The sequence below is a fragment of the Stegostoma tigrinum genome, chromosome 40 (genome assembly GCF_030684315.1).
Source record: "Stegostoma tigrinum isolate sSteTig4 chromosome 40, sSteTig4.hap1, whole genome shotgun sequence".
In the NCBI taxonomy this organism is placed as follows: Eukaryota; Metazoa; Chordata; class Chondrichthyes; order Orectolobiformes; family Stegostomatidae; genus Stegostoma; species Stegostoma tigrinum.
Genome location: NC_081393.1, coordinates 10,379,837 through 10,401,414, shown reverse-complemented (window position 1 = coordinate 10,401,414; position 21,578 = coordinate 10,379,837). Strand labels below are relative to the sequence as shown.

Genomic DNA, 21,578 nt, shown 5'->3' with positions numbered 1-21,578 from the left:
GTGATATCAAGAAGAAACTTTTAACTCACCATTGGGTACATAGTGCACTACTCTGCAGTCATGCAGCACAGCTGTATGAGCTCTGTAATTCCATTTTCAGAGGCAATGATGAAACTTGATGCAATATAATGAAACATGTATCAATATTTTACTAAATATCTCTGATTGGAGCCAATTATTAAATTCCCAGATGGCTCAAAGGCCCACACATACTAAATAGTCCTAGCCTCCATCTGCATTATGTTGACTTTAACCAATTGCAGCTAGGACGGCAAAAGATCGGATGACAATTAGCCTTAGAAACTTTGGATTAAGAAGAGTAATTCTTACTTTTGATCAGTCATCAGTGATCCTACTGGAAACTTGAACTTGCAACAGTGGATAAAGGCAGGATCACATTCTTCTGCAATGTTTTCTGATCAAAAAGTATTACTGCCCAAGGTACTGTCATCAAGATGCTGTACTGGTACTCTCCACATAAATTTGCACCAGCAAAGTTGTATTTCAAGAACAAATGCACTCAGAAGGAAGAGAAAAATTAGCAATTTACTTTGATTGAAGAACCTCAGTTAACTTTCACCTCCAGTACCTGGAGGTCAGTTAATGGTTTCTTACATACAATTTATTGCAATCTTTTGTTAGTCTGGTGCTGATAACGAAGTGGCATCTGTAGGTAATGCTCACAGTTTGTCTCGCATGTCAGGCGATATGCATGGATATTTATAACAATTGCAAAGAAATTCATATGATTTCCATTTGCCTGAAAAGAGTGCATAGTCACTTTTGTTTAATCACAACAATTTCAGTATAAGGGGGCAAGAAGAAGGGATCTGAGACACATGCACAGTTGATGTGAAAGAATCAGACCTGCTCGTGTCACATCGCTAGAAGCTCAGCATTGAGTCTGCCTATCTATCGCATTCAGCCAAAAGCTTGGGAAATGGCATGCAAAATTATATGGAATTAATTGAGAACAAACTTATTTCCCCGTACCAAGTCTACCTTTTTTTATTAACTTGTGGGATGTAGTATTCACTTGATGGGCCATCACTTATTGTCAAGCACTATCTGTGCTTGAGAAGGTGGGGATGGCAAGCTGCCTTCTTGCCTTGCTGCAGGTGAGATGGGTAGAAGTACTGACAATGCTATTTAAGAGGGATTTCCAAGATTTTGACTGAGGCAGCGGAGGAATGCTGATATGCTTCCAAGCAGCTGAGTGATTTTAAAGCAAACTTGGAGATGGTTGTGTTCCCACTGTCTTGTCCTTGCCTTCTCAGATGACAGTAGTCATGGGGTTCTGAAAGTGTTGTTTAAAGAGCATTGGTGACTTTCTCCAGCACATCATGAAGATGGTGTGAGCTTCTACCATGTGCATAATGGTGGAGAAAGGGAAGGTTTGTGGGTGTGTTGTGAGTGAGGTGGTCTGCTTCATGCTGAATGGTGATGATCTCTTCAGAAGCTGCATTCATTCAGCAATGGGAAGTATTCCAACACACTTTTTACTTTGTCTTCAGCATAGTGGACAGGCTTTGAAATATATTCAAAGAAATAAATGGTCACTCCAGGACATGAACTATCACCAATATGCCAAAGTCCTCTGAATCTGCCTGACTCAAATATTAAAGTACAGAGTGTGATGGAAGGAAAAAAAAGAGATTCACTGCCAACTTCCCAGCATTGGTGCTTCATGTCAGCAACAATATGAAATCAATAAGACCCTGTTTACTCCAACTCTGCCTCCAAGAGGACAGCGATGGGTAAGTGAGTCTGTGGCCTCACGTGGTACACAGCATGTACCAGGGCTTCAAAGGTAGCATGGAGAACAATGAAATCCAATTTCAGCAATGGTACTTGCCATTCCATGTGTGGTGGTAAAACACATCACCGATGTAGTTATTGTCTCCCAGTACACAATCTGATGTAGGTATGAAAAAGCTGATCAACCTTCATGATTCCATGACGGAATGGCCACTGATGCAAAATACAAATTTGCCTAATAACTGACACTTACCTCCTATGTCTGAACTGCATTGACAGTGCAAGTACCAGTTTCCATCGTTTCTCCACTGCAGAGTCCAAACCCAAGGCCCAGTGAAAGCAATGGCAAGAAATTATAGAATTCCAGTTGGTATTTATTTTCTAGACTACCAGTCATTCAATTCCCACCATATCCTTGTCTTCATTCTCCAACTGCCTTACCTAATCTTTTCTTAAGTGCTCTTTTGATCACTATTGAAATCACTCTCTCAAACCCTCTGCACAAAATGTTGTTCTGCTTTCTGTCCTAAATTTCTTGCATTTATATTCTGTCATTTCTTTCTGGAAACTCTCAATTTCTGGAAACATCACTTTCGATTTCCATGCTGGTGAAAAAAACCTGAGCATGAATTATTTGCTGGTGAGATGGTACAATTCCATGCTCCTCCATTATGAAGGATCATGGATGAAAAGCTTTAAAATTCAATCCCTGGCTTTTGTTCTGGCCCATGGTCACACTTCTACTTTGACAAAAGCAGAATCTATCACAACGGCCCCAAAATAGGCAACTGAAGATTTGTATTCTTCCAGTAGTTGTAGCATCTGCTGTCTCAGGAGAAACTTCATATTGCTACCCAGTGGTTTTAAAGTTCACCTGTTTTGATACTGACGAGACATGCCTGGAAGTCATGCAATGGTTATGGACGTGAGATTTTCACATCTACATAAGTTAGAACATAATCACTACTCAGGGAAACAAAAAAAAATTGTAGCTCTATAGAACTGTAATCTTGGATAAAAGTACCTGAATATTTATATTTACTCTTTGGCATTTACTGTTCTGTTCCCAGCTTTTACTTTTTTTTCCATTCAGTTGGGACCACGAGAAAAAAGAATCTTTGCAGGCATGAGCAGTGCTGTTTTGACTTTGTCATCACAGTATCACACTAGACATTCCTTCCTGTCTCCCTTGCCTCCTTTCTGTTAATTCAAGGGGTGTCCTCACATACCACCCCACCAACCTCCGGATACAACGCATCATCCTCCGACACTTCCGCCATCTACAATCCGACCCTACCACCCAAGCTATTTTTCCATCCCCACCCCTGTCTGCTTTCCGGAGAGACCACTCTGTCCGTGACTCCCTTGTCCGCTCCACACTCCCCTCCAACCCCACCACACCCGGCACCTTCCCCTGCAACTGCAGGAAGTGCTACACTTGCCCCCACGCCTCCTCCCTCACCCCCAAACCAGGCCCCAAGATGACTTTCCATATTAAGCAGATGTTCACCAGCACATCTGCCAATGTGGTATACTGTATCCACTGTACCCGGTGTGGCTTCCTCTACATTGGGGAAACCAAGCAGAGGCTTGGGGACCACTTTGCAGAACACCTCCGTTCAGTTCGCAATAAACAACTGAACCTCCCAGTTGCAAACCATTTTAACTCCCCCTCCCATTCCTTAGACGACATGTCCATCATGGGCCTCCTGCAGTGCCACAATGATGCCACCCGAAGGTTGCAGGAACAGCAACTCATAGTCCGCTTGGGAACCCTGCAGCCCAATTGTATCAATGTGGACTTCACAAGCTTCAAAATCTCCCCTTCCCCCACTGCATCCCAAAACCAGCCCAGCTCGTCCCCTCCCCCCAACTGCATCCCAAAACTAGCCCAGCTCGTCCCCACCTCCCTAACCTGTTCTTCCTCTCACCTATCCCCTCCTCCCACCTCAAGCCGCACCTCCATTTCCTACCTACTAACCTCATCCCGCCTCCTTGACCTGTCCTTCCTCCCCACCTATACTCTCCTCTCCACCTATCTTCTTTTCTATCTAGCTTCGGTCCGCCTCCCCCTCTCTCCCTATTTATTTCAGAACCCTCTCCCCATCCCCCTATCTGATGAAGGGTCTCGGCCCGAAGCATCGGCTTTTGTGCTCCTGAGATGCTGCTTGGCCTGCTGTGTTCATCCAGCTCCACACTTTGTTATCTTGGATTCTTTAGCATCTGCAGTTCCTATTATCTCTTGTGATTGCACACATGATTTTTGAGGTTTTAAAATGAGTGCGTGCAATCCCAACTTCTGGAAATAATGTTTATTGAAGCAACTGATCAGCTGTCATAGAAATGATGCCAACTGCACTTACAAGATAAAATGGTTTTCATAAACATCTTAAATCATTGGCTGCCAGTGAAAGAACTTTGATACCATGTCTTACTATCATTGCTGCATCATTGTAGAAAATAGAAGGTAAATACATAATCCAGAATACAGTGTTTGTAAATCTGAAAATTATACAAATGATAAGTTGATAAGTTAATGACTTGATGCCAAATTCATTTTCTCCCCCAATACCGAGGTAAAGCGAGACTTCTGCATAAAGTTTAGACTGCCCCTTTTGTTCCAATTGATAGTCATGATGCTCATTTCAAAATTATACTTTGTTATTTGGAGAAGAAGTGGGAATATTAGGTTTCCTGTTGGAGTTTAAGCTGTAGATTCTGCACAAAATTAGTGTTGGCATTTCTTTAGAAAAAATAGACTTCAATGTAGCTGGATGTAGGCACATAGTGTGGACTGTAATTATAAATCAGAGCTGTCTCCTCTTCCTTCACGTTTGAAAAATGATGGAAGTTTTTCCGGGCTGCGAAGAAACAAAGATTATTAAGAGACAAGAATGCCCAGAGTGAGGTCTATCACAACAATGGACTTTTACCTTCAGAGCTGGTTCACAAACAACAGAAGTAATGGCATCTTTAGCACACTGCTTGCATGTTTCGCACTTTCACTGCATGAACAGACAGCATAATACCATCACTTGGCACAATTCATTCGTCGTGGCACCTTTAGATCCATTCACAGGAAGGTTGAAGTGAGCACTGTTGCTCACTCTCTCTATGAACCCTGGCTTATTTTTAAAGCCAAGAAAATTGCCTTGAGGAGAGGAACTAACTCAGGAAATTGTGAGGAAATCTAAAAATTTACAGTGATGTATACTTCCAGATTTGGACTCTGACTGATCTTTATGCTCAAGGCTTTAAAGTGAGAGGCCGGTTTTTCCATCTTTAAACAAGGGGTCATGCCTTCAATCTGCATTGCCCCATCACTAAGCTGATAAAATTCAACTATTTTGAATAAGAAAATACGACACCTTGATTCTTCCTTGTCTGCATGACAAACTTATTTCCTCCCTGAACGAAGCTGCTGGGAATTTTGTATGACAATAAGAGTGATTTGTTTTGTCCCATTTCTCTTCAAAAGGTGTGTTAACCTTTTTCTGAAGAAAGGTCCAGACCCAAAACGTCAGCTTCCCTGCTCCTCTGATGCTGCTTGGCCTGCTGCGTTCATCCAGCTCTCCACCTTGATATCTCAGATTCTCCAGCATTGGCAGTTCCTACGATCTCTGCTGTTAACCTGGTGTCTAATGGTCTGCTCCATGAAAAACAGAGTAAATAGTTTTGGGTAGGTTTTTCCCCCCCAATTTAGACAGACGAATCATCAAGGGGTGGAGTTTGGCTTACAGAGACCCAGGGATTTAGTTTTGCTTTCAGTTAAACAAATTGGGATTTTAGAATTTGAAGCTGCTCAAAACAGCACTCTCTCTGCTGGAGCAAAAAAAAAACTTGAGATCTCTCTCTGCTGCTAGTTTAATTCCTTCGGGGTTCCTTCCTCCCAAACTAGAGGCAGCATGTGAGTGAATCTGTTTTGCTGAATTTGCCTTTGCCAAGTGTGTGTTTATAGAATGCTGCTCTACTAGAACAGTTGATTAGTAGTAATTAAATAAAATATTATTTTGTTAATTATTTCAATAAAGTTGTGCCATTTCCTTTTTTATTTTTACTTTAACTGTAGTCTAAGAGTAAAGTATATTTTGCTGAAAGCCTTGTAGTTCATCCAATAGAATCACTGGCAGAATATAGTACCTTAGACTTACTTTAAAATATGATAAAAGTTATGCAGCATGCAACTGCAGATGGATAACACACCTGGTTACAATGTGGTAGAAGGAAAGATTCCCTGTCCAGGTTTTATCAATGTGTTAATTCTTCTGACATCTGCCTCAATTATCTCAATTTTTTCACAACCTGTGCAATTGGGTTCATCTGATTTTTCAATGCTTCATCAATCACCCTCTTATAAATAGTACTCATTAAAGGAGGGTTGAGAACCAGAGGACGTAAATTTAATGTGACTGGCTAAAGAATAAAAAGCAACAAGATGGAAAAATATTTTGTTATGCACCAGGTGATTGTACACCTTTCTTTGCCTTGACAACAAATAAATACCTTCATTTACAAAAAAGTCAGACAGGAGATAGGAGACTTCAACAGCATTTGGAGAATGTGGGAAAGCAAAACGCTGCTGCCACTGAAATCTATTAACCTCTGGATGCCACTGGACCCCATAGAAAGGATATCGGATACCTGCAGTAACAAATCGAAGGTCTTCATTACAAATCCAACAAAAAAATACCTATGTGAAACCAGATGGAACTTATGAGTTATTTCCCTCATCCCACAAGTCTTTAGAACATAGAACATTACAGTGCCGTACAGGCCCTTCGGCCCTCGATGTTGCGCCAATCTGTAGCCCATTTAGCCTACACTATTCCATTACCATCCATATGTTTATCCAATGACCATTTAAATGCCCTTAAAATTTAATAAAGGTTGGTCATTATTGGCGATTGATCTATTGGCAACCGATAAATACATTTCAAAAGGAGGAAAACAACAGGTCAATCATTTCGTGCAGGAAACATGGACCGAGAGAGTAGCCAGAAATGCATAAGCATTTATGAATCAGAGAAAGAATGTCTTGAAGGGTTCGCATGAAAACACAACAGAAGAACATGGGATCTTTGACAGTTTGTGTGATTGGTCTTAAATGGGATGACTAATGAGTGGCTTCTGTTGTAATTTCTCACATGCTGCATGACCCTGCATAGGCACAGTTACATTAGAGAGTTACACTAGTGTCCAATAGATTTTTAACTATTTCAAGGAACTGAAATGTGGGGCAACATTTCTCCCAACCCAGCAAGAGCTTCTTTCCCCTTCAGCTGAATTTCTGTTTGAAACTCCCACTTGGTCATACTGCTAAGATACATCACCTTCTGAGTGAAAGATGTGATGTATGAACTGATTTGGAAGCTGATTGGATCAATCAAATCAAACGGCTTGCATTGCCGGGCTCAGACTGGCAGAGCTGGTTGACCACTTAGACGGAGTCAACATTGATTCTCAAGCTGGGAAATGACTCCAAGTATCAAATTCACCCATAACTATACAGTTTGCCTGCACCCATGGAAATATCGTCTCTGTTGAAATCATAAAGAAGTTTTAAAAAAAAAAGCCTCACGGTGTAAGTTCTAGCCAACTCTGAATATGGTTTGACAAGACCAGTTGTTACTTTGTCCACCAAAACCAAAGAAGCATCTTCCAATTCGTAAGAAGGCATTTGTTTGAGGGCAAATATCCTTAGTTTCAAATGTAGTGTAAGGAGATGAACAATTATTTTAATAGCTTGGCTGTAGCTGCTGCGAGCAAACCAGCCATGAATTTACTGGTCTAACTCATTAGTCGATCTGATCTGATGGGTATCACAGGAGGTGGTTCTTACCCAGGTATTCTGGTGATTTTTTTTATTCTGGCAATATAGCGCACTGGATGCGTAGCTGTGGTTTTTGGGAGTTTTCAATGCATAGCACAGCTGATCCACATTTGGTGGGATGAAGAGGATCTCTAAAACAATCACAAATACAATTGTAACAAAGTGGGGAAATACTTGTCCAAAAATCCTCCAAACTGTTGAATTGGCATTAACAATGCTTAGCCACTTGAATCTTCTGTTGTGAATTGAAATCAGAACATGCCAGTATAAACTTGGAAGGATCACACAAACACTCGAGAATGATAGCTTGCTTTTATTGGTCCATGCATTCAGTCTAGGAGTATAGAGTTATGTTTGCAGCTGTACCAGACATTGGTTAGGCCACTGTAGAATACTGCCATCAGTGCTGCTCTCCGTGCTATATGAAGGATGTTGTGAAATTTGGAAAGGTTCAGCAAACATTTGCAAAGATGTTGTCAGTTTTGGAAGGTTTGAGCTAAAGGAAGAGACTGAATAGGCTGGGGCTATTTTCCCCAAGAGCATTGTAGACTGAGGGGTGACATGACAGAGGCTAATAAAATCATGAGGGGCATGCATAGGGTGAATAGCCATGGTCTTTTCGCCAGCCCAAAATGGGCAGAGGTTTAAGGTGAGATCAGAAAGATCTAAAAGGGACCTCAAGGGCAACGTTTTCATGCAGAATACGGTCTGTGTACAGAATGAGCTGCCAGAGGTGATGGTGCAGGCTGATACAATTACAACATTTAAAACTCATCCAGATGGAGCGATTTGGGTCAAATGCTGGCAAATGGGACCAGGTTAATTCAGTTTATCTGATTGGCATGGACAAGTTGGAGCAAAAGGTCTGTTTCCATGCTGGACATCTCTGTGACTCATAGGTCATATTCGATGCAGAACTCACCCTCATTCATTTGTAATCATGGAAAAATGAGCTTGAGCAACTTTTGTAAACATGAGATGGAATTTGTTTCATTGTGCCAAGATCAAGGCACTTAATATATAGCTTGTTTTTTTTACCTCAACTCAGAACCCATGATCAGCCCAACTGATGACTTGAACAAAAGGGACACATGTTTGGAGGGGAAAGGAATCACTAAATAATACAAAAAAAATCCTAGTTCTTGGTTACTGAGAACAAAAAATGTAAAATTTGAAATGTTACCTCTGACCCCAACAATGAAGTCAATCAGCCAAGTTGCAAAATTGTTTGAACAAAACAACACAAAAACAAAACAAAAGTTTTCCACAGAGGCCGAGGACATTAACGTTTCTAAAAATGAAAGAAACTTGGCAAAAAATGAACACTATCTTAGATACTTTTCTCCCACCAAAGTTTTGCCAAGACTGTAAAAGAAGATGCAAAATGAACTTCAAAAGTTTATTTAAATAAACTGAAGAGGAATATATCAAGCTCAAATAACCAAAACATGATGGCAAAATGAACTTAACATTTACACAGAGCAAGGGATGGAAACATACGATTGCCACAATGATCTGAACAGTGTGCTAATGAATAACATGTTTGGATAATGGCATATTCGTCTGTAAATACAGGTTTAAAGAACAGAGGAAGTGCTCTGTCACAAATGCCCCTCCCAGTTATGTTTATTATATAATAGCAGTTGCACTGTTCAACCTACCCTCCATCGTAGACACAAACTCCACACCCTTTCTGTCATAATTAGTGGACAGAATTGAATAAAATTTCCTTAGTTCCTCATCTTGTAGAAAATCCTGCCAAAATACATCAATCAAATCGGTATAGGTCAAGTGATAAATCGCATAAGTTTTCAGTCTTTACAGATGAATAAGTTGAAAGTGGCTAAACGATCATTCTCATCCATAACTACACAAGTGGAAGAACCACTATGTTCCATCTCATTCGTAACACATTCACATGATTGCATCCTCCTCTTTTCAAGTATTACCTTCACAGAAAGAGAAAAATGATGGAAGTTTCCAGTCAGCGGTTCTTGGGATAAAGCCCTGTACACATCTGAAGGAAATTGCTGAAACATTTCACTAAATTCTGCGGCTGGGAGGAAGTGTCAGAGAAAAATGCAGTTCATAAATAAAATATCTGGTGAAATTCAAATCAGAAATCCATCTCTGAATCAAGCAAAATATTTGCACAATTACAGTGTGAATTGAAAAATAGGCCCTATGGACATGCAATCACCACACATGTCTGTGTCTCACAAGGACGGCCTAGAGGCCCTCAGTTTTTTGCTCTTCAACAGATCTCCCCCTCCAACTCACCAAACTAGTCCTCACCCTCAATAACTTTTCCTTCAATTCTTCGAATTTTCTCTAAATCCAAAAAGAGTTCCCATGGCATTTCCGTGGGCCCCAGCTATGCGTGCCTCCTTGTCAGTCATGTCGAACAGTCCCTCTTCAGTTTGTACACTGCTACTGTTCCCAAACTCATTCACCATTACATCGACCGAGTTGGTGCTGCATCCTGCACCCAGGCAGAACTGAATAAGTTATGCTTTCGCTAACAACGTCCATCCCGGCCTCAGGTTCACCTCGTCTATCTCAGACACCTCCCTACCCCTTCTTGATGTCAGTTTCCATTCTGGCAGCAGTTTACAGCCCGATATTGACTGTAAACCCACTGACTCCCATGGCTACCGAGGTTGCACCTCCTCCTACCCTGTTTCCTGCAAATACTCCATCCTGTTGTCCTAATTCCTCTGACGAGGAGACATTCCACTCCCAACCATCCTAGACGTCCTTCTTTTTCAAACACCGTTCTTTCTCCCCACCCCTGTCATCCAAACAGCCCTTCACTGCACCTCCTCCATTCCCACTCCACAGCTCTAAACCAACCCCTCCCTCCAAACCTAATAAAGGTAGGGTCCCCTTGCCCTCACTTTGCACCCAACCAACCTCCCCATCCAAAGCATCATGCTTAAACACTTCCATTAACTCCAATTAGACCCCACCCCTGCACCAGAACATTTTCTGCTCCCAACTCTCTCTGCTTCTGCAAGGACCATTTCCTTCGCTACTCCTTAAATTGCACCACACTCCCCCACAGGTACCTTCTCCTGTAAATGTAAAAGATGCAACACATGCCCACATACCACCTCCATTCAGAGCCCTCAACAGTGCTTCCAGCTGAGACAGAGTTTCACCCTCATCTCCTCCACCTACTCTCATGCATCCAGAGATCCTGATGTGATCTTCTCTACAAATCGGTGAGACCAAATATCGACCAGGTGACTGTTTCACTGAGCATCTTTGCCCGGTCCTTAATGGCCAGCCTAACCTCCTGGTCACTGCCCATATCAACTAACGCCCCACCCCCGTCCACCCTCTGCCTGCTCCAGTGCTGCAGCAACTTGGAACGCAAATTTGAGGAACGATACCTTATCTTCCACCTACACACCCTACAGCCAGGAAGGCTCAACATTGAGTTCTCGAATTTCAAATAACCTTCCCTCCCATCCCCTGGCTCCCTTTCCAGCTCTGCCTCCTCCCTTCCATTCCACCTCTGAGTTCTCCCTTCCAGCTACCAACTGGGTTCATCCCTCCCATCGACAACCAGGTCATACCTACTTCCGGAGTCCACCTATCACCACCATTCCACATCTCACCCCCCATCTGTTTATCTGCAGCTCCTCCCATCCCCACATCCAGTCCTCAAGAAGCACGATACCTGAAACTTTGACTTGTCCTTTCCTCCTGATGCTGCCTGGCTTGCTGAGTTCTTCTAGCCTGCTGTTTGTCTACCACATTTTAACAGTTCGAATGGATACTCCTGGCCCAACATCCCTTTGAATACTGTCCGAAAAGAACAAATTTGCTGAACTCAGCCAGGTGCTGTCTGTGGAAAGGGTCCTATTCTGTTATGCACTTGATATGAACAGCAGCAGAATTATGATCTATCCTTCATTATCCGTGCAGACCAAAGCCCTTAAATCTCATTGGCATGGATCTCCATTCACATCAGTAACTCAGTTAAGTAACATTTCTCTCACTTTTTAACTCAATCTTCACTACAATTTTTTTTTGCACAATGTCTTACTGCATATAAAATCTCGAAGAACATCACAATTTTTTTTCAAAACATATTGACCATTCTTCTGTCGTTAAATGCTGCCATCTGCCAAAACCCACAGATGACCATCAGAAGAGTACTAGCTCACATCCTTTGATATGCAAGTTAAAGAGGAGTATTGTTCTTTTTCAAATAGTGTACTTAACATGTCATCCGAAAGACAGCACCTCTCACAATGGAACAATTCCTCTCCATTGTTTACATAAATCAGTCAAGATAATAACTCAAAGCATGAAATAGCTCAAATTGTAATCTTCGAATTTATAGTGAGCATCTTATGAATGTTCCAGGTTGAGAGAGGCTCACTCCAACTATTCAACTTGCTTAGCAGGCAGACAAGAAACTAAAATTGTGCTGTACCAGTGTTGTGCATCTGAAATAAACCCATTTAAATTTGTATTGCAACACATCACCAAGAAATCCTCTTTACATTTGTTAACCCCAAGTCATAATACTGTATCGGAAAGTGCACCTACCATAAGTCAGGTTAAGTGGGAGAGCAATGTTTTCTGTCTCAGTATTTATCAGTAAGTTCTTTCCAGCAGTAAGCACGGTCAGCAACTGCATTCCAAGGCAGGTTCCCCAAATTGGAAAATAATCACCAGCATCAAATGCCTGCAGTAATAACAGTGAAACAGCAGCAAACAGCATCATCCATGCCACCATTGGACTATTCACACAGACTGCTAAATAGCCCTCCAATAACTTAAATTCATCTTAAACTCTGTTACCACTGTCCAAAAAATTCCATTTGTCTGTCATCGCTGTGCTCACTTACTTATACTGGAAACCAGTCGAAGAAAGTCACTTTAATCCTCATTCATCCTTTTCTTCAATCTCCTCTCGCCCTTGAACTCTCCAAAACCTCCGTACTTCTCGAATTCTGACCTCTTGGGCACTGTGATTCTAATTGCCCCAACAGTGGTGGCCATATTATCGGACACCTTGGCCCCATGCTCTGAGTTGCTGACCTGAGCTTCTTCACACTCTACACCTTATTCCTCCCTTTGGACACTACTTCAAATGTACTTGCGCTCAAACATTTTGTGCTATTTTCCAGTTCCACTTGTGAGGCTCTAGCTAGTGTCTGCAATTTCTTTTATTCTTAAAAGTAATATCTACTGATAAACTGTTATTCTCAGGACAGCAGATGAAAAGTCTAGAATTCTCCAGAAAGCATGCAATATCAAGTCATTGTATCAGATACAGTCACTGACCTCATCTCATCTAGCGATTTTACTTCCGCGCCTCCAAGTCAACAGTCCCCCAGCCCCGCACAGCTCTCTTCTACCTCCTTCCAAAAATCCACACGTCGGACTGCCCGGGCAGACACATGGTTTCTGCCTCCTCCTTCCCCAAAGAACTCATCTCTTCCTACCTTGACCTTTTCTTCCCTGTTCCAGTACCAGCCCACTTACATCCGTGATTCCTTTGACGCTTTATGCCAGTATTGGAATTTCCAATTTGCAGCCTCCAAACCATCTTCTTTTTATCATGGACGTGCAAACACCTTACACGTCCATGCCCCACCAGGATGGTCACGGGGCTGTCTGCTTCTTCCTGGAGCAAAGGCCCGAATTGTCCTCACTCACCTCCACCCTGCTCCGCTAGGCTGGGCTCATCCTCGCACTCAACAATTTCTCTTTTAACTCCATTCGTTTTCTTCAGGTCAGGGTGTGGCCACGGGATTGCATATGGTCCCATTTATGCCTGTCTCTTCATGGGGTACATGGAATATTCCTTGTTCCAGTCCTATCCTGGCCCCCACCCACAACTCTTTCTTAGATATATCAATGGTATCATCAGTGATTTTTCTGTCTCGTCCAAAATTAGAAAAGTTAATCGATTTTGCTTCCACTTTTCACCCTGCCCATACTTTCACCTGGTCTATATCTGACTTCTCCACTTCTATTTCTAGGGATACATTGGCCACTAAATCCACAATGAGCCCATGACCCTGACAGCTATCTGGACTATATATTTTTGTACCCTCCTTCATGTAAAGACTCCTTCCATTCTATCAGTTCATCCATCTTAGTTACATCTGTTTCCATGAAGCCAACTTCAACAAGGGAGCCTCAACCAAAAATTCCCCAACACTGTTGTCGACAGGGCTCTCAACTGGGTTCGACCCATCTCCTGCACTTCTGCCCTCACTCCTCTCCTACTTCCTGCAACAGCGGTAGGTTCCCCTTGTCCTTACCTGCCATTCCACCAGCATCCACATTCAGATGATCATCAACCGTCATTTCCACCACCTCCAGCAAGAAACTACCACCACCAGACACATATTCCCATCCCCTCCCTTCCATCATCTGCCTTCCTCAGGGGCTATTCCCTTGAGGATACCCTGGTCCACTCTTGCTTCATGTCCAACCACACCCCCACAGCCCCATGGCACTTTTCCCTGCAACCACCAACGGTTAACACTTGCCCATTTATCTCCTCCCTCCTCAGTATCCCAGGGCCCAGACATACCTTCCAAGTGAAGCAGCACTTTACCTGCATTTCACACAATCTTGTCTACTGCATTCGCTGCTCACAATGCGGTCTCCTCCACAATGGGGAAACATTATATTCTATATTCTGCCTGCAAAAGAGATCCTGAGCTTCCAGATGTTGTTTTCTGGCCAACATCTGTGTCTCAGGCTTGTTGCAGTATTCCAGCTTCGTGCAAGCTGGAAGAACAACACCTCATTTTCCGTTTGGGTAGGCTGTAGCCCTCCAGACTCAACTCTCCCATGTTCTAGCTCCCAACCCCACACACTAGGCCTTGTGACCACATAGTCCGATATTGTACACAACCCATTGTCGGCCACTAACTGTCTTCATTAACAACTATTCACTCTCCTAACCAGATTGTTATCCACTCCTTTGTCAGAGCACCTTGGTCTGTTCTACTGTTCTTTTCTCTCTTTGGGCTCTATCCCTACCTATCGTCTCCTCGTTAACCTCTCCCACCATATCTTCTGCATATAAACCAACATTTTCCTAGCTACTGTCAATTCTGAGGAAGGAAGGGCCACTGGACTCAAAACATTAACTCCGATTTCTTTTCACAGATGCCGCCAGACCTGCTGAGCTTTTCCACCAACTTCTACTTTAGCTGCAGAAAGCAGGACCTGAATAAAATGAAGCAACTTGCTGCACCTCGCCACACCAAACGAAGCCAATTACTGTGACAACATCCTCATGATCGACTTCATCAACAGGCTAACAGCTGGGGAAAGCATGGTGAAGCATGATAATAATTCACAATAGGAAGGGTTGGAGCAGTGGACAAATCCTCCATCATTTGGTGGAGGCTTCACTTCGGTGCAAGGACATGCTATTTAGACCTACCTTTAACGCAAAGTTGTAAAATGTTTTTGCAACTTTGGCAAAGGCAGATGTCTTCACATCAGATGATCCACCAGGAAAGAGAATGCTGGAGAAAAAGGGGAAATGGGTGATGCAACGTTCGTTTCCTTTTTCAATGCTCCTCAACGATTTTCAAAGCCCATCCCTTTACATGGTACAATTCCATGGATGTGTTTGAGGCTTGGTGTTTTTATTTCTCAGAGTAATAATTTTATAAATCTTAAATGTAGATATTCACAGAAATATGAATTGGAGTGAGAGCCATGGTTATTAGGTGTAACTCTCATGTCTGGAGTCAGAAGCTTTTAGGTTTAAGGTCGATTTCACCACAGACTTTAGCACATATTCTGGATTAACAGTCCAGTGCAATACTTAAGGAATACTGACTGGCTGAGACATGAAACAGAGGTTGTAGCCCTCCACTCAAAATAGGTATAAGAGACTGCGAGCCATAACCTTAAAACAAATCAGATCACTCCAGGTGTCCTGCTCAATATTAATCCCAAAACTGGTGTGGGAAAGAGTTTAAAGCCACAAATACTGATAAACAAAGATAACTACCACTATATCTAATAGGTAAATGAAGAGAAAGGTCTCCACTCAGAGAGTATACTTCAGTAAGGAAACAATATGTTCACAAGAGCTCATCAAATGTGGACTCGCACAGACAGACATTTATCAAAAGGAACCAGCTCAGTCACAAGAGAAAAGAGAAAGATATGCTGAACAGCTCAAGTCAGGTAAACGGAATAGAGACTTGGATGAAGGAGAAACAGCCAATTCTGTACTGCACATGAAAGTAGGTCTAAGACTTGACAGTGACTAACAGTACAGTATCTTTGATGCTATTTTGATTTTGCTAACCTTGGGCACAGATGCCATATGAAGCACTTTACTGCAGAGGACTAATAGCACAGACTTTCTGCTTTGTAAGTTCAAAGGTTTTACCATGACGATGACTATCTGTTCAAAGGAGTGGAAAAAAAGCACAGAAAATGGCTCAGAATTGTAATGGATGACAGTGCGATTGCAAGCTTATTGTACCAAAATATAACTGGAGGTTGTTCATGACAGATTGTGGATTACAGAAAAATGAAGGCACAGGAACTTCTTTGGTGATGATCTAGGTCATAACTAACTGATACAATGGCAGCCTCTGACCTCACATTAAATCCAGCAGTCCATATCTGTCAGCCTCAACACTTGTAACCAGTTCAAATTGTTATTTACTTACCCATTGATTGAATAAAAAATCTTTTCATATTCGTCATTTGTCAAATTCAACCTGCATTTAAAACCAAACAAAATGCATTTCAGTTTGAATATTTGAAAGCTGACACAAAAGCATCTGTCTGACCTCACATGTCCAATTTTACAATGACAGCATCCCATGGCTTAGACTTGCAATACGAAACATCTGCTAAAATACACAGTTTTGCCTTTTCCTCCCTTTTCTGAAGGCAGGAGCTCTTGTGAACATATTGTTTCTTTACTGAAGTATAGGAAAGCTAAAAAGGTAAATACTGGACCAGAGGCCCAGATGAATGATCCAAAGACACAAGTTCATATCCCAGTATGGCAACAAGAGACCCATCTCAATTACCCTGGAAATCGGGAACTGCAATAATGAAGATAAAGCAATAGCATCTTAAAAACCAACAAAGGTCCTTTCAGGAAAGAAAGATGATCTCTTTATGCAGAGATAGTAGGACTGCCAATGCTGGAGAATCTGAGATAACATGGTGTAAAGCTGGATGAACACAGCAGGACAAGCTGCATCAGAGGAGCAGGAAGGCTGACAGTTCAGACCCAAATTATCAACTTTCCTGCTCCTCTGATGCTGCTTGGCCTGCTGTGTTCATCCAGCTTCACACCATGTTATCTCTGATCTCTTTATGCAGTCTGGACTACATATGACAAACATACTTGCTAGACTGCTGCTGTCTGAAACAGCCTGGTAGTTCAGAGTTGTATTCAAGAAGGTAGCTCTCGATTGCATTCTGAGGACAAGTGGGGATGGGCAATAAAGGCTAGCTGTGTCAACGATGCCCATTTCCTGTGATTAAATTCAGAGATGTGCTCGGCAGGCTTCAGTCTACTAAGCGCTTTTCCAGAAAGCATAGTAATGAATGGCATTTCGAAAACTTGAAAGCTTCTTAAAATTCCTCACAACTAATGGAACATATATTTAAGTACAGTCATTCTTATGTGAAGAATGGTAATTTCCCCTTTATTAGTTCAAGGAAATAGTGTATCCTTATTATTGCTCAGTCTGAGAATAGACATATATTTAGGAAATAGATAATATTATAATCCTTGGCTCTACAACATGTCTGTATTAAATATTACAATGAACGTAGCATCTCCAAGGAATCTCGGGTGCAGCTGGGTTGCTCTGATCCACCAGATGACTGGGCAGTGACACATCCAATTCCACCCAGATCACAGCGTATAAATCACCATTACATCTATAAAAGAGTATGAATTTTACCTGACTGGTACCACTCTGCAGCCAGCCGACTCCAGATACTTAACATAGGGTGCAGCAATGTAATATTTCCCATGTGGAAGAAGATCCGGATCAAATGTTTCCTGGGCCAATATGCCTGAGGGACACAAATAAGATCAAATTGAAGCAAAATGAATGTTGTGCCATAAAATAGTTAGTCATTTACTCTTTAAACTTTCTCCCTTGCCCTGCATCTACAAGTTTCCCATTGCAGTTCTGTAGGCATCATCTGACATTGAGATATGCAGATAAAATAAATTCCTCATGGTGCAAAATGATTATTCAGAGAACACAACAGAAGAAACAACAGCAGATGGAGACCAGAGGATCCCTTGTGATCGGTCTACTATTCAGTGTGACCGCTGATGACCTTCTGATTAAATGCCATTTTCCTGCCAGCTCCTCATATCCTTGAATTGCCCAAATGACCAAAACTCTGTCAGCTTTAATTCTCCATGATTAACATCTGTAACTTTCTGAAGGAGACAGTGTCCAAAGTTCACCCCATTTGGGTGAAGAAATTGGTCTGATGTCAGTCCTAAACATCAGGCCCCCAATCAGAGACTGTGCCCCCACGCTCTAGATTCATCAGCCCATGGAAACAGTTACTCAGTGTCAACCATTGGCAAGCCCTTCAGAATCGTGTATGTTTCATTTAACTGATCTCTTACTGTTCTGAATCCAAGAAAACATTTGTGCAACTCTCATCTCAAATCCTTCAGCCAAGAAACACAGTGAACCTTTGGCCTCCAGGCCAACTATATTACTTTACCGAAATGACACACACAGCTCGAGAAAGCTATGGATGTGCAGTTAAGTGGCATATACAATTGTGTTTCGAACTGTGAACAAATGTTTTTAAATGAAGGTGACAGGAAAGAAATGCATCAAAAATGGAAACATTTTGAATGAGGTAGACTGGCAAAGCAACTTCAGTCTGCAGATGTACAAGTCCTTAAAGGCAGCTTGTTGCCATTGTCATAAATTTGCATTTGTAAATCCATTTTCTCCACACCCTTGTGAATTTCTGTCTTCAGGTGATGGTTCCACTCATGCTCTTCAACACAAAATATACATTTACTAGGCATTTTTACATTCTACTTTTCTATGGTATCTTCAAGTCTTGGATTTCACCTCACCGTCTCACACTTCCCGCTTTTGTCATCTGCAAATTTTAATGTTGCAATACTTACTTTCTATAAACTAAGAAAAACACAACTCCAGCCTAACAATTGTAACAAGCATCCTGTCAACCAACTCAATTAATGCTTAAATCTGACAACTTGATTCCTTCACTTATACTTTACCATGTGTCAGTGGTAAAGCAAGATGATGTTTGTCAATGTGGTAGCAGTCAAGTGTGCTGCTTTGTCCCGGACAATGTCAAGCTTCTTCAGTGTTTTTTGGAGCGGCATTCACAGAGGCAAGTGTGGAAAATTCTGTCACACTCCTGACTTGTGACTTGCAGATGAAGGACAAGTTTTGGGAAATCAGTTACTTACCATGGGACTCCTTATCTGTGACCTTCTCTTGTAGTCACTCGGTTTTTATGGCTAGTCCAATGCAGCTTTTGGATGTTGATATCTGGTTTTATTTTATTTATTGTCACATTGTATTTTGTTACAAAATACAGTGAAGGGTTACATTGTGTTGCTCTCGCCAGTGCCACTTTAAAACAGAGAAAAATAAACCAAAGCAAAGAATATAAAAAAGACAGAAAAATAAAACATAGAAAAAGGGCTCAACTTTACAGTCCTTCTTGTTAAGCGCTGTGCCATGGACCATGGGCCTGGTGGCTCAGCACAAGTTCCCTCCACAGCGCAGCTACCAGAACCAGTCTCCACTCTTTGGGGCTATCTTGTCACCACCAGTGCGCTCACTGCACCTTGCCGCTGGGTCTCATACTGGGCCCAAATTCAGCTCTGCCACAGCAGCCAGGAGTCAGCACTTGGACGGCCTCAGTGATGAAGAATCCACTTGGAACCCAAACACATCTGCAATGCTGTCACAAGCTTGTGCTATGCTCACTCGAGTGCACCCTGGGCTCACTCACTGTCACAGACATTGAGGCGACCGAGCTCCTCAACAAGAGTTAAGTAAAAAAAAAGGAAAAAAAAAACAAAAAGAAAAGTCAATGAGTCCCACGCTCAAAAGGCCTACTCCACTGCCATCTTATGAGAAGTGGCAGCCTCAGTGATAGTAATGCCAATGCACGTCATGGAACAATGATGTGAGTCTGTTTTGTTGGGGATGGTCATTTCCCAGCAGTTACTTGGCACAATTGGTGCCCAGGTCTTGTTAGATTTGGATGTGAACTGCTTCAGCATTCTGACGAATTGAACATGATTTTGATCATTAGCTCCTCCTACAAGCCGAAGTCCCCACCTGCTTCAAGGCGGCCACCATCCCCACACCCAAGAAAACACCAGTGGCTCTGACTTCAATAATCATGAAGTGCTTCGATAGGCTGGTCATTGACCCCATCAACTCCAGTCTCCCAACCTGCCTCGATCTCCTACAGTTTGCCTACTGATGTAACAGATCCACAGCAAATGGCATATCCCTCGCCCTGCACTCATCCTTGGAACATCTGGACAATAAAAGCACCTACATCAGACACCTGCTTGTTGAAGGCAGAGCTGTAGTCAATGCCATTATCTCCTCCAGACTGATCTCAAAACTGCTTGACCTCGGTCTCGGCTCCGCCCTCTGCAACTGGATCCTCAGCTAATTGACCCACAGGCAGCAGTGAGATAAGTAAGTGCACCTCCTCCACAATATCACTCAACATTGGAGACCACCCCCACAAAGGATGTGTCCTCGATTCCCTACTCTACTCTCCGTACACCTACAACTGTGTTGCAAGATTCTGAAAGAATGCCATCTGCAAGTTCAGTGACAACACCACTGTACTGGGACGGATAAGTATCAACGATGAGTCAAAATACAGAAGGAAATGACGTGGTGCAATGAAAACAATCCATCTCTCAACGTCAGCAAAGCTAAAGAACTGATCATTGACTTCCGAAAGAAAGCAGAACACGCCCTAATCTACATCAACAGAACTGAACAGCAACAAGTTCCTCAGCGTGACAATAACTGACAACCTGTTCTGGACTTGCCACATAAATGCAACAGTCAAGAAGGCACAACAAGCCTCTTCTTCCTCAGGTGGCTCAAGAAATTTGGCATGTCCACAAGGCCCCTCACAAACTTCTACAGATGCACCGTTGAAAGCATACTGTCCAGTTACATAACAGCCTGGTCTGGCAACTGTTCTGCCCAGTACTACAAGGTGGTGAGCACAGCCCAGACCATCACAGAAGCCAATCTTACATCCATGGACTCTATTTACATGACCCACTGCCACAGAAAGGTGGCCAGCAAAGGCCCAACCCACCCTGGTAATGACCTCCTACAACATCTTCAGTCAAGCAGAAGATACATAAGGCTGAACACAGGTCACAAAGCAGGTTCAAGAACAGCTCCTTTCCAGCTGTTATCAGGCTGTTGAATGGAATCTAGCCTCAAGTCACGTAACCTGCAATGTAGCTTGTAAGCCTGTAAGTCGTTTTGATGTACATCCATTGCTTGCCGTGATCTGCCCTACTTCATGTAAGCAAAGCTTTTCACTGTATTTCAGTGCACGTGACAAAAACATTAAAAATCAATTGAGCGATGATCAGCAAAAATCCCCACTTCTGACCTTGTAATGGAGAGAAGGTCATGGATGAAGCAGCTGAAGAGGTACAGACCTGGGGCATCAACCAGAGGAATTCCAGCAATGATGTTTGGAGCTGACACAATAGACTTCCGATAGCCACAATCATAAAAGTTAGGACCGTTTTGTTGAGGAAATCTGAGTTTCAGCGGACCATTAGCTTTTTTCGTCATTCTTCCTCTTCAGTGACAGAACACAAAGCGAGATAACAAAGTGTGGAGCTGGATGAACGCAGCAGGCCAAGCAGCATCTCAGGAGCACAAAAGCTGACGTTTCGGGCCTAGACCCTTCAGAGAGCTTTTATGGGACTGGA

General features: G+C 42.5%; 1 protein-coding gene across 3 annotated transcripts in view; it reads right to left on the bottom strand.

The window, feature by feature from the left end:
• Nucleotides 1–4,069: 4,069 nt before the first annotated feature.
• Nucleotides 4,070–21,578, bottom strand: part of LOC125447927 (gamma-glutamyl hydrolase-like) — a 39,214-nt gene continuing 21,705 nt past the window's right edge. The window contains exons 2-10 of one of the 3 annotated variants that reach the window (XM_048522728.2): nucleotides 17,527–17,641; nucleotides 16,270–16,320; nucleotides 15,018–15,102; nucleotides 12,152–12,290; nucleotides 9,538–9,644; nucleotides 9,250–9,343; nucleotides 7,598–7,719; nucleotides 6,262–6,399; nucleotides 4,508–4,619 (exon numbers count right to left, since the gene is read on the bottom strand). In XM_048522728.2, the coding sequence (XP_048378685.1) occupies nucleotides 6,268–6,399; nucleotides 7,598–7,719; nucleotides 9,250–9,343; nucleotides 9,538–9,644; nucleotides 12,152–12,290; nucleotides 15,018–15,102; nucleotides 16,270–16,320; nucleotides 17,527–17,641 (845 nt within the window). In that variant the 3' untranslated portion in view covers nucleotides 4,508–4,619; nucleotides 6,262–6,267. Of the gene's footprint in view, nucleotides 4,620–6,261; nucleotides 6,400–7,597; nucleotides 7,720–9,249; nucleotides 9,344–9,537; nucleotides 9,645–12,151; nucleotides 12,291–15,017; nucleotides 15,103–16,269; nucleotides 16,321–17,526; nucleotides 17,642–21,578 lie in introns of all 3 variants that reach the window. The other 2 variants (XM_048522729.2, XM_048522727.2) reach the window with 2 other exon arrangements.